The following is a 13,430-nucleotide window of genomic DNA, read 5'->3' on the forward strand; positions in this document are numbered from 1 at the left end:
TTTTCTGATTCTAAACTGTTCTTTATATCCTTAATAGTTCAGGTTTTGTTGAGGCACCTATATTTAAAAGAAGTAGGCTATAGTCCTAATGTCTCCTCGTATTAAAGGGCAGATAATTGAGTATCAGTCAATATTAATAATCATCACAAATTGTTGCTCCTGAGGGAAGTTTGTGGTTTTAAACTCTATTTGACAAACACTTGATATGTGTGTTAGTGTGTGTGTGTATCTGTGTGTGTGTTGAAACGTTGTATTGCCCAGCTTGACGACTTGGTAATTTGAGATAGAATATAGTAATATTAATAGCAAAAGGCCCATTCCATTAAACAGAGTTAAATATAAATTGGTATCAAAGGGTTGAGGTTCGTTTATACTCGTTTGTTTATTTGTTTGTTCTCTTTTAGCCTCATAAATAAAATGTGTTCAGCAGTTTCTACTTCAGAGGCGCACTGCTCAGCGCACTAACCACTCGCCACCGCTAGATGGCGACAAATAGAGACGTCCGTGCCTCCCATGTCAGTGATGGTGTGTGTGATTATTCCGCACACCATCGTTACACTGTGTTCTTCTCGCATAACAACCATGTCAGCCGACCGGATGTAAAACGGACAGAAGGTAAGAAGAAACATTGCGGCTCTACAGCTGACATTTCTCCCCTGCGCCACCGGGACGCGTCGTATTGTTTGTCTTGGTAGCGAGCTATAGCTAGTTAGCTTCACTAGCATAGGGGCCTGTGGAGCGCAGTGGGTGAGGAAGCTATAGCGCCGCTGAGAAGTTTGCCTGTACGAAGTTGTATTTCGTGTCTGTCGTGGCGTTGGTGCGAGCTGGGATTCATTCTCGCGTGTTGCGTGTGAGAGGACTCGTCCCTCACTGTACAGATGCGGTGTCAACTGAATACTGCGGCTACAGGAGCTTCTCAATGTTTGCAGCTACGTGCTAGCAGCTAATTAACTAGCTTCATGCAGGCCGTAGATAGTGGTCGAGTACTTGCATAGTAAAAGACTGGGCTTCCGGTCGTAGCCTTCAGAATAAGGCGTCCAGTAAGACATGTGCTGGGTAGTCAGTGGAAGAGTTAAAGCAGCAACATTAAATGTATCCTGTGACATTTGCTGGGTGGGATTATGCTATAGTTATAAGTCTCGACTAGAATACAAATAACTGAAATAAGGTCATATTTAGTTTTCAGGATACTTACTTATTTGCTTGGCTGATGTGGTTTATGGCCCTACTCAGATCATACTAGTACCGATTTTCAAAAATAATTTAAGTTCTATCGTTGTTTGGTTTATTGTACACGCTGTCCTGTTCGAAATAATAAGCGAGGTTTTAATTTGAAGGAGCGCCGGCCCCTCTTCCTACGTCTCTGCAGCGGTTTTGGTTGTGAACGTGATGAAGTTAGCAGCTCTGACAGGCGCGGCTAGCTAGCTAGCTAGCAGGCTAGCTGCCAGGCGAGGGACTTAACCCACTTAACCCGTGTGACACAGTGAGTGTGTTTACATATGGGTCGCAGCGGTTGTTGTTTAAACCGGGAGAGGCACGTGTGCTGACTCCCGGGTCAGTGTGGATTAGCTCCCGTTCTAACGTCCACTCATTTTAAACGGTCCACAAGTGCTAGGTTAGCTTGTGTTACCTTTTTTAACACCGAGCCACTGCTGGTTAACTAAGGAGGTGTTGAAGTGCAGCTACAAGTCAGTGTCATTGTTCAGTGTGAAATGTATATAACTGGTTTTATATCTACTCTCTCAGCGATCGTAATATCATGTTCTGGAATTTAAAAGGCCACATTAAACAAGTATATTTGACCTGGATCATTAAGACATGAACTTAAACAGCCATCAGCCAGAACACTGTAAGGTTAATGGTTTTAATATTGTTTGGGATCAGTGCACGTGATCAGCTCTAAGTAAGGTTGACTTGCTACCCTTTATATAAATCTAAATAACTTGTATTTCTCTCTCTCAGTCGACTGTCTGCTGATGGTACAGGGCCTCTTATAAGTTGGTGTCAACTTTAACTGGGTCAGCTGCTGTGTGTGATCAGACCTTACAGAGAGGGATATACAGTGTAAAGTAATAACTACTGTGTTAAGTACTGTGATGCAACATGAGGAAGTTTGAGAATTTACTCAAATTTTGTGCTGTTTTCACGGGCCTAGTGTTATTAATATTATCGAAGTCATGTTGTACACAGACTAGTACATTAACTTCTTTTACATTTTATGTTCCTGTAAATTTCGAATATATAATATATTTCTTTAACAAATTACTATTAAGTAACCTTCACAGAAGAAGGTCAAATTATGGTTTGTAAAGAAGTGTTGTACTGAAATTTTAAGCTTTTCCTTCGTAATTACAATTGTCTGTAATTTAGGTTTTTTATTCATGATGATATTCTTTTCTATGTCATATCCTCACACTTTGGGCCACACCATGACAGATCTTAATGTAATCTAGCATACATTTACCAGTGCATGGTTGAAGTAAGTTGATTTAATTTGGCCTCTAAGACAAGATCTTACATGAAGATGGCTGCATAACATGGATTCTACTCATCCTCCTGGTGGTGCTGTTTTGTGTTGTTCATAGTTAAAATTGGTACCAGAAATTGATTCCTACAAAATGAGCGACTGATTTGTTGTGATGTTTGATTGTTAAAACGGGCACAAAGTAAAACATTTGTAATTGTATTTTGCAAAAACCTCTGGCTGTCCAAAAAATGAAGGAGGAAAAAAAGGGGGACATTTTCATGCTGATTTAGTCACATGAGAAATCTATGGAACCTAATGTCATGTGTATCGGATCCTAATTAAGGAAGATATGGACAAACAAAGCCTGAATCTATTGGAATAAATACAGTATGCTATCCCAAATTAAAACAAATAACATGAATGATTACAACAGTAAAAAAGGGAATTGCAAAAACATGGTGTTGGTTAGGCACATGCAAAACTACCCATTTACTAGTTACAGCATGAAACATTTTACTAACATTTGCGACTGTGCGTCCCTGAAGTGTGATGGTTTGCAACAGAATGACCTACTTATGGTTAGTTTACTGGTTGTACGCTTTTATGATGCTGCTGATATTGACCTAGAATTCTCTTTCTCCACTATATTTAGAACATGGACTAATGTGGCAATATAATGTCTCTTTTTTTCAAATAAAACTCCAGAACTACTCTATGTAAGATGAACGCTGATGACAAGTTGGATGGCATGCTGCTGAAGTGCAGCAGCGGAGGGATAGAGGGAGGAACGCGAGTCGGGCTGGCCGGCGGAAGAGGACTAGTGGTGATGACCCTGGGTGAACGGTCACTGGTGAACCACCCTCTCTTGGACGAGGAAGACGACGAGGAAGACGACGAGGAGGAGGACGACGAGGAGGAGGACTTGACCGGGACCTCGCTGGTCACTCACGACCTTCTCCCACCAGAGCAGCTGATGATGCAAGAGGAGATGATGAAGAATATTGGTGTCGGAGATGGAGAAGAGGAGGAGGGAGGAGGAGAGGTGGGAGTGCATTTCCCCCTAAAACTCACCAATAAGTTGCCGTGCTCGCTACATATGCCAGTGAGTCCATGCTGGTGAAGAAGTGTTCCATGTATTGATAAGATTATTTGTGTGACTGCTGTTCTCACGGTTCAGTGTGATGTGATATTAATGACATTCCCTGGCCTGTCTTTTAGAGGCGGTCAGTTCATTCATCACTGGAAATGTATCTTAGGCATTAACACATGAAAACCACCCGTGCCTCAGTTAACAGTTGTACACGTTCATAGTCAAAAGAGTCTAAATAGACTTAAGTAACATCAATATTTTTGAAGTGGATGAATTAACATTTCACTTAATGACAGTCATTTTTTATTTATAGGGTTGAGTATCTTGTGTTTTTTTTCTAAACGTGTGCTTAATTCTTTGTACTTAACTTTATTACCTTTATTGGACAGGGACGGTTCATATTAACAACATTTCTGAAAATATGCCTATTCCCATCTGTAGTCCCCTGGGCAGGCAATAAAAGCGGGACATAAACAGGGCCTACTTTACATAAAAGCAAGAGCAACGGCAGTTAAAATACACAGAAGGAACAGTACATGGCAACAAATGGCAAGACAACACAAGTTTCTATATAAGGCCTGGTGGTGAGGTGTGAACACTTTGCACAGAGACATTGACAAGCAGAGCAGCTGCCAACCTGAGCACAAGGATGACATGAAAAACAAAAGATAACAAAAATACCATTTAGGTGTTCACAGTTTTGATTTAGAATAAACCAGGCTCTTAATGTTGAGAAGGAATGGTAGTTAGCACAGTTTCTTATGTGTTGCTGTACTTTTTAAAAGTATGGAAATGTTAACAAATCTAAATAACAAAGTCACTTAATTAAAACCAAAACCCACTACAATAATGTAATGCTAAATAATAGTTTCAGTGCTTAATACAGCAAAAATGATCCAGACCAGATGCTCCAAACTCTACATCAATCGTCTGCCCACTGCCGAATGATGTGCTTGTCATGGAGTCACGCAAGAAGTCAAACACGGTGCCACCTTCTGTTTTCACACTGGTCCTTTGTGTCACCAGATGCTTCATTAACACAGAATTGTTTTCTGCTCTCCCCAGTGTGGGAATCCTCTCACGTAAAATACAGCCCCACTTTAGCTTAAGGTATTTTTAGGTTGTCGTGTCAACTCGCGTTTGAGGTAGCTACGAGCTAACTCTGGGCTAGTGTTACATGCTGCCAGAGCCTTACAGAGTGTCTGTTTGCTACCGTATTTAAGTGTAATGTTAACTAGGCATGCTTATTGATTGTTTATGTTGCCTATAAGCATGGCAGCTATTTCAGTTCAGAGCTCAGGCACTAAAATGAGGCACCGAAATCTGCCTTGAGGTTTGGTCTGTCAGGTACAGACCATGTACCAAACCTCCAATGTATCAAGTAGAAACACTAAGAAGGTCAACTGGTCCCTAATCAGAGTAAAGAGAGAGAGACTGCAAACCGAGGAAAGCATCAACCAAAAATGTTTGTGCTTTTTATTTCTCTGCACCCCAGAATGCTATTTTCCCTGTATATAACAATTGGATCGTATTTTCATAAGCTCGGGCCATACAGAAGGTTATTTTCAGAAATCTTGGAGAGTGGCAGTATAATAAAAAAAAAAGTCTCTCGCAGATGTATTTTCTCAGCATCTCATAGGTTTTCTAGGACTAGTGGTTTTCCTCTGATCTATTATCCCTCCAGCAGGGGTAAATCCTTAGAGAATGCTTGAACCACATTCACTGGCTGCTTAAGTTGTGAAGGAGTCACTGCTAAATAGGAAGACCATCTCACTTTGGTTGTCTGAGTGCTGGATGGTTTTAGAGGAGGTCATGAATCTGACTAATCTATGGTCCTACGTTAACAGATGAGCATCAAGCAGGAAGTGAAGCTGTCTGAACCAGCGGTCCAGATAAGGAAGGACAAGAAGGCATGCAAGGACCTGCTGGTTTGTCCCAAGAAGAAGAAAAGGAAGCAGCATTCACCAGCAAAGGTGAAGGTCACAACACAACAGAAATTTAGGGTTTAAAACCTGTTTGCGAGCTTGAGAACGGAGGGACTGACACTTCCGCTCAGAGACAGCTGAAAGATTGAAACAAATACCTGTGTTTCTTTGTTTTTTTAATCGTAGATTCTCAGCAACAATGACGACGAATCATTGGGCATGCAGAATCCCAAGTGTCACATCTGTGGTCACTGTAATGCTGCATTCCGAACCAACTATCATCTGCAGAGGCACGTCTTCATTCACACTGGTATGAATTACTCAGTCGTGTTTTTTTTACGTTGCGGATGGATTATTTTTCATTATTGAAATGCTAAATCCAAAAAGGGGCCTTCAGCAGTGTTCAGCTTTTTGTCCCTACACTAAGGTTTCTGCATATTTATGTATTTCATTCAAACTCTAGGTGAAAAGCCCTTTCAGTGCAGCCAGTGTGACATGCGCTTCATTCAGAAATATCTCCTCCAGCGACACGAGAAGATCCACACTGGTGAGTGAAGAATACAGTCAGTATTTACTAGGATTTTATTTATAATTTAAGTCTGTTAGAAGTGAGTCTGGTGTATCTCCATTTTCTTTTGTCTGTTTGTGTTTAGGGGAAAAGCCTTTTCGCTGTGATGAGTGTGGGATGAGATTCATTCAGAAGTATCACATGGAGCGACACAAGAGGACTCACAGTGGAGAGAAGCCCTACCAATGTGACTACTGTCACCAGGTATGTTGTTACATAGACAATCTGGAGGTATAGAGATTTTTAATATTCATCCAATTCACATTTATTGGTCCTTTTAGCGTCTTCATTACTTTAGACACACTTTATTCTATTCTTTATATTTATATTTAAGAAAAAGAAGACAAAGCAATCACCAAATAAGCTGTGACTTGTGTGTCCTCCATCCACAGTACTTCTCCAGAACAGACCGGGTTTTAAAGCACAGGCGAATGTGTCACGAGAACAGGGAGAGAAAGAACAACAAGGCTGCTGGAAAAGTGGGAGCTTCACGTGAAGCAGATTCTTTAGGTCTCCCCACGCTTGCCAAAGAGTGCTCACTGCCCAAGAAGAAGCGCCAGAAGTGTGCAGACAAGAGCTCAGGCGCTTCCTCCACTGTCCAGACGGAAGGGCACATCATCGCTGTTGTAGAAACGGAGGAGAAGGAGGAGCAGAGACAGAAAAAAATTGAAGTTCCACCTCTCTATGATGTGTCCTCCAAAGTCAAACACGAGTATGTGATTGCCGACTACTCAGTGGAGTTTCCTGAAGACATGGCCGGCCACCACCAAGAAGAAGAAGAAGACGACGTGTCATCAGAGGAGACGACCCCTCCTAAGCTCGTTCTGAAGAAAGTCCCCAAGAGGAGTCTGAAGCAGTCCAGTGAACAGACTCCTCCTTGTCTGTCCACGTTGTCTTCCTTCGAGGAAAATACCAAGGTCACACAGTACACCTTTGAAATCGTGGACAAGCAAGGTCTTCTAGAAATAGAAAGCAACACTGAACTGGAGTCAGTCGAAACCCTTCAAGGTGGACCAACGAAGCCAGCAGCCAGCAGCACAAACTATGACGACGCCATGCAGTTCCTCAAGAAGAAACGTTACCTTCAGGCGGCGATGGCCAACAACAGTCGGGATTATGGCCTGAACACAAGCAGCATCTCCTCCCAGCCGCCTGTTACACAAACCGTGGTGTCGGCAGTCATTGACGAAACTGTCCCCGTCACCATTCTGGACCCGCAGCCAATCAACGCAGAGATCAAGGCAGCTCACGACAAGAGTGTGTTACCAGATGAGGTTCTTCAGACGCTGTTGGAGCACTACTCCAACAAAGCTAACGGGCAGTCGGACATCTCCTTTAGCGTAGCAGACACGGAGGTGACGTCAAGCATATCCATCAATTCCTCCGACGTTTCGGACAGCAGCCCCGTTGAGAGCCTCGGAGCCTCCAGCGCCCAGGCTCCCCCGGCAACAGAGAAGGTCAGCCTCCTGCAAGAGTACTCCAAGTTTCTCCAGCAAGCCTTGGAGAGGACCAGCCAGAACGACACCTACCTGACCAGCCAGAGCCTCAGCCTGGTCTCTGAAAGCCCCACGTTAGCCGGACAGCCTCTGTTCTCCACAGAGAAACAGTTTCCTTCCCCCAGCCGGTTCAAATCAGGAATGAGCTCCCCGCTGAGGTCCACTGTAGACAAACCTCACTTTGGATTACTGGTCGGGGACTCCCAGCACTCGTTTTCATTTTCAGGCGATGAAACCACCCCTCCCTCCGCAGTGTCCCCCGCTGAGGAGGACTTTCTGGAGCAGGTCTCGCCCTCTAAAAAGACAGAGTCCTCACCGGGAATACTGCAGACATTTCAGATAAGCTCCTTCGATCAGAACTTCAAAACTCACTTCCAGACATCGAGATCTGGAGCCTCCTCACAGTTTACTGTAAACAACGGACAAGTAAGTCTCCGGGCACACAGCACGGACTTTGCAGAGTTCCCCTTAGTCAGAGTCACTGAGAACAGATCTCAACTTAACTCCTCCCCAGACGTTTCATCCAGTGAAACATTTGGCTGAAGGGACGTCAGGGGGGTGGTGTCATCATTCATTTCTGTCAATAATTTCGGCTGCACTTTATCTCATGTCTCCTGTTTTGCCAAAACAAGTCCTGTTGTAAACGAGTGCTCTTTCTCAAAGCATTTGATCACAAAACTCATTCATGATCTTTTTTCTTGCTAAGTTCAACCTCAACCGAATGGAAGTACTGACAATGAATTAATCACAAGCATTTCCCCTTTAAAAAAAAAGTTAATTCTAATCACGTGTGGGTATATTTCTCACCCCAGAATGTACATGAAGAGATAAGGTGACCAAAGTTTAAAGTTTGAGGAAATAATATGAAAATGATTATGAAATATTCTCTCATACTTTTGCCATAGAGTTTATTTTGAATGTGTTTATTTGTCAATCAGTTTGCCTTTTGCTGCTTAATGCAATATTTCCACTATTTAAAATGTAGGCCCTATTTATGTATTACTTTTTTTCTCTTTCTGTAGCTACCTCCCCCGAGCTGTGTATCTGGTTATAGTTCAGTTCACTATGACGCCAGGGCCACACTGGAATGCGTGAGCGCTGCTGGTGCATTGGAGTCCGTCTCGCTTCTCATTTCTGTGCCTGTGTCCTCAGCTCAGAGCGGCCACACTGCCCATGCTTTTCTTTTAGAGAGTTTGGGTCTCACCTATTTTTCTCTTAAGCACCGCACTTGGTTCACAGCAAAATAGATGGTGAAAATGATCTTTCACCTGAGTTTCAAAGTCTAAGGGTTGTATATGTCACAATAATTGATATTTACGTAGAAGCACCCTTGCGTTTCTGTTGACTGAATCCATTTGTCTGTTTTAACAAGGTGCACCATAAGATGCACAACTTTCCTACAGTAGAGTCCTGGCATTTAGTTGAGCACATCACTTTATTATACTATTGATATCTATATATATATATATGTATATTTACATATATAGTTATAATATTATTTATACAGTCATCAAAGCAGAAACTTCGAGTAGCAGCTCTGCAGCAGACACACAACACACAGCTGAACAGAAGCGAGCGACACACAGCAGATCGGTGACGCTGCTGTCACACACTGCACACGCACCCAGTTCGGCCCGGGTGGGAACTCCTGTTAAACTGCTCATTAAAATGAAACCAGAGATTATTGACTAAATGTCTTTTTGAACTGGCCTCAAATGGGTGTTTCTACACAATGCGTGTAATGATGTTTGTCAGATCTGATTCTCATTCACAGATTCAACCTAATTTGGTTTCTGTGATGTCCCAAAATAATTCTCAATCATGAATTGTTTAACATTCATGATTGATTTTCCAAGCAGTGACTTTTACCAATATAACTTCAGTGCAGTATAAACTGTGCAATATATAAAAAGGCTGGGCCGATTAGATCTGAAAGATTTTCTCCCCCCCCCCCAAAAAAAAAGCTGCACGCATGTAATGACTGCAGGATAATTCTTATTTTCTCTTGGTTGTTGTGAAATCACACAACAGGATTGTGCTTAATGTTTGCACAACTTGCACATTATTCACTACAAGGGATGTGGCACTTATATCACAGTGGATGAGTTGCATTATACCTTTATTTAAAAAAGGCAAAAAGTGAGATTTCTGACATGGACCACTTATTGTGAAAGCCCCTGTGTCAGATATACATTATGAGATGACCCTCTTTGCTTTAGTCACTTAGCTGCAGCTTGATGTCTGGTTCTTATCGGAGCTTGCACTGGTTTCTGGGGAACAAAACCACCATGACGAGAACCCTTTCTTTTCATTGAAGGTCAAAGGTCAAAGAAAACAAGGTGATTGGTTTTCAAGTTTCATCAGTTTTGTATTTGTGCCTTTCTTTCTTTTTCTTTTTTCTTTTTCTTTTCTCATTCTTTTACATGCATTTCTCTGCCAATGTTCTTAAGTTACTAATTCAACTTGCACAATATCACACACATAAGCTATATCAACCTGTTCAGTCTGTGATACGTTGAGATGTGGGAGCTTTGTTTAATTTTGCCCGTCATAGACTTCAAGAAAGAAATAGCACAAAGTCAAGTCTCAAACCATTACCTGGACCATGCTACAGTTTGTCCATATGAGTCATGTTATATATATATATATATACGTAGTTTTGATCATGATCAGCTCGTAAGCAACATCTGTCTATAGGCCTTGTTTTAAATATGGTTGAGTGAGGTCTCCTCTGTACTTTATCGCACTCTTCACTGTATTCCACGTGTACATTTTTGTGTAACGTCTTAGGTGCTATTGTGTTGATCACTGTACCATCGAAAACTAGGTTTGCTCCCCCCCCCCCCCTTGAGCTCCCTCTTGTTAACGTTTCTGCTGACAATCAGGGACAGACGGACATAGGCGCCGATTCTGTGGGTGATCCGGGGTAACATTACCATTGATTCGATACCGAAACTAGGATTGATAATCCTGGGAAAGCTATCGACAGCCGGCTACCCTTTGAAAATGCAACGAAACATCCCACCCCCTCCCATTGGCCCTCTCGTCAAAGCTACGCCTTCAAAACACATGAACGTATACTGACTGACAACTGCTGGAAGCCGTCTTTTCCGTGACTTGCCCGCTAACCTCGGTCTATCGTCTCTGCTTCAGCTGTGTGTCCCTCCAGCTGAAGACTCCAGTCATGCGTAATCAGAGCCCAGGCAGGGTGCACACATTCATGCAGGTTGGTTAGTGACAGACAGGTTCGTCAGCGAATGGTCCTGTTTAATACAGTTCTATGAGCAGTTGTATTTTTCCTGTCTTTATATTGTGAACTGGATTTCAACAACTAGGATTAAAAGTGTTTCAGAATCAACTGACCAGCCCTGAACTTCACGGATGGTGTGAGATTACAACAGCTGGAGGGACCACACACGTCTGTGATTGCTTGCAACTCTGTCAGTGTCCTGCTCAAAACCCTAGTCACCAATCAATGTCAGTTAAACTTAAGATCTCCGGTCATATGTTTTATTTAGGGCGAGTGTCAACTGAGATGAAAGTTACTTCACGGCTGCATGCGGGTCGTTCCTGTTAATTTCCTAAGGTGCTGAAAAGCACCGATTTGTCAACTTTTTTACAAATTAGCAATTCAAGTAAGCTATGGTTTTTGCATTGGCTTTATTTTTCGACGTGGGGGTCGGGTCGGCACATCCAACTGTTTCAAGCTCCCATTGGCTGCGGCATAAATCGACGCCTACGCATACAACCACCCGCATTAATCCCAAGATACTTTATTTTATCCTCATTGAACATTCCCTCTAGAATGTACAGACAATATTCTGCTGTAAATACATTGTATATTTTTTACGTTCTGAGAAGTACTGTTCGATCTCTGTCGGTCGCGGGACAAGGCTCATGCAAGAGACACTTTTTGTCAGAGAAAGGCACATCTATTCGTTTTCAGCATTCACGCTGTGTGTTCCTGAGGATAGTGTGTAAACAATGTTAGCAGAAGACAATTGACCCTTTTACGGTTTTATTGGTTATAAAATTGCTTGGGACATTAATGCAGTCGATTTTGCATCATGATGGGTTTTGACTGTACAAATATGTATGTAGAAAAACACCCAGAAAGTAATGCTCCAGCGTTTTAGTGTTCACCCTCAGCAGCTTAAATTCATGTCAGTTCAAGTAGATTTTGAGTGGAATATTACTCCAAAAAAAAATCTCTTTCTGTGGGTAAAATATTCCTTTACCTCCCTGTTTCACTGAAAGCAGTTTTTAAAAGCACATTGCAGATGAGTAATTCTGTTTTGGGAAATTGTAAACCCCATTAAAGTGTTCATTTTGAATTCAGTTAAAAAAAAAACCTGTTGATGGAGATTCATGATCTTCTATGAGCAGTACAACGGTATTTGTTTTCCTTTTAATGAACTACTGTCAGTAACCTGGCCATAAGTGTCCTTGTATAAGCGAGAGAAAAAAAAGCTTGTCTGAAAAAGAAAAAGATCTGAATCATGAATTTTTTGATAAAAAGTATTTTTGAAACATGTCATCTATTGCTACCCTCGTTTCCTCTCTGTATAAGTCCTTTGTGTCAAGATGATTCAAACAGGATGGAGCGTGAACCTGAACCGGCGTTTTCATACTTCTAACGAACTCTGACGAGGAAGCCTCATCGCTCCACTGCCACCAGGGGGCGGGATAGCGTTGATCTCAAGTTAGACAGGGAAGTTTGTTTGCATGGGCTCTAACTTGTCGGGTCGAGTGAACTTGTTCTTTTTTTTTTTTTTTTAATAACGTGCAGCTTTAATTGTAGCTGGTAAATTTCAGTCAAGTAACCCCATATGATTAGATCTTTTTGCAATATGTTATGGTTTGTAAAACAATCAGATTAAATTGTTGTTTTGATTGTTGTGTGTCATGTCCTTATAAATAAAAATGATTCACACCATGAGCTTGGGTTGTTTTGAGGTGAAGAGGCCTTTCAGCTTCTGGGGCCGCGTGTGGAATAATTGGTTGATTTCATTTGTCATAAGTCTGAGAACAGTTCATCAAGCAAAGACCATTTCCTTGGTGTTGTTGTATTGATTGTTCTGACTGGTAGATGGTGAATGGACTATTTATGTTGTGCATTTTCTGGGTTACACTCACCTATACACACACATTCATACAGCACTTCTATACACAGCACACTTCATTTTATTTATTCATGTAATGTGACTCCAGACCATGATCACGTGTATGGAGCCCAAACAGAACATACAAAACAAAAGAATGGCACGGTTGAACAAATGTTACTTAAACAAGAGGTAGGATGTTCAAGCTTCAAATGTACAAATAACACGGCTTTTGTGATTGTAATAAAATACTTATTTCAAAATACATGCAAAATACATTCTCAATAACTCCGAATTCTTGCATTCAAACACAATGTGAAATTCATCTCCCAGACAGTTGTCATCACCAAAGTTACAGACCTGCTGATTTCTGTTCAGCCCTTTATATCTTCACATAACCTCCAGTATTCTGTTGTTATTCACTCTAGAATTACAGATAGCCTGCCTCTGCTTTTGGTTTGATTTGTGGTCTGAATACTACACAGACATCACATGATGGGATGAAGTGATCTTTGAGCCTCTCTTCGATAATTAGTGTTAACCGATTGATGCTGCTATGCTTGTGTGTGAGCCAAAGGTAAGAAAAACCTATCACACACCATTCCTACACAGCGGCGCAGCCATAGGGGCAATGCGGGGGATCAAACCATCAACCTCCTGGTTAGTGGGAAACCTGAGCACACTACCCCCTGATCCACAGATCCTCTGGGATGAGTTTTAAAAATAATAATAATTTCACCAATAATAAATCAAACATCAAAAATATAAACAAGACAAAGTCA

The 13,430-nt window shown here is 41.8% G+C and overlaps 1 protein-coding gene across 4 annotated transcripts; it reads left to right on the forward strand.

Annotated features, from left to right (window-relative positions):
* Window positions 1–490: 490 nt before the first annotated feature.
* Window positions 491–12,485, forward strand: znf148 (zinc finger protein 148). 4 transcript variants are annotated; one of them, XM_053439710.1, is made up of 7 exons: window positions 491–615; window positions 3,173–3,569; window positions 5,405–5,530; window positions 5,669–5,792; window positions 5,946–6,029; window positions 6,136–6,254; window positions 6,443–12,485. In XM_053439710.1, exons 2-7 carry the CDS (start codon window positions 3,189–3,191, stop codon window positions 8,087–8,089), a joined length of 2,481 nt encoding a protein of 826 aa, XP_053295685.1. In that variant the 5' UTR covers window positions 491–615; window positions 3,173–3,188; the 3' UTR covers window positions 8,090–12,485. The 4 variants fall into 4 exon arrangements, with proteins under 4 accessions (XP_053295685.1, XP_053295687.1, XP_053295686.1 ...); XM_053439711.1 differs by lacking the exon at window positions 491–615 and adding an exon at window positions 668–1,483 and having other exon boundaries at window positions 3,173–3,509; XM_053439709.1 differs by lacking the exon at window positions 491–615 and adding an exon at window positions 670–1,483.
* The last annotated feature ends 945 nt before the right edge of the window (window positions 12,486–13,430 follow it).

Source organism: Pleuronectes platessa, chromosome 14, assembly GCF_947347685.1.
Source record: "Pleuronectes platessa chromosome 14, fPlePla1.1, whole genome shotgun sequence".
In the NCBI taxonomy this organism is placed as follows: Eukaryota; Metazoa; Chordata; class Actinopteri; order Pleuronectiformes; family Pleuronectidae; genus Pleuronectes; species Pleuronectes platessa.

Bases quoted from the DNA above. Each gene is read 5' to 3' on its own strand.
- znf148 (XM_053439710.1), top strand. From the start codon at position 3,189: ATGAACGCTGATGACAAGTTGGATGGCATGCTGCTGAAGTGCAGCAGC. The intron at 5,531-5,668 runs GTGAAGGTCACA...TTTTAATCGTAG, and splicing joins AGCAGCATTCACCAGCAAAG to ATTCTCAGCAACAATGACGA. The intron at 6,030-6,135 runs GTGAGTGAAGAA...GTTTGTGTTTAG, and splicing joins ACACGAGAAGATCCACACTG to GGGAAAAGCCTTTTCGCTGT.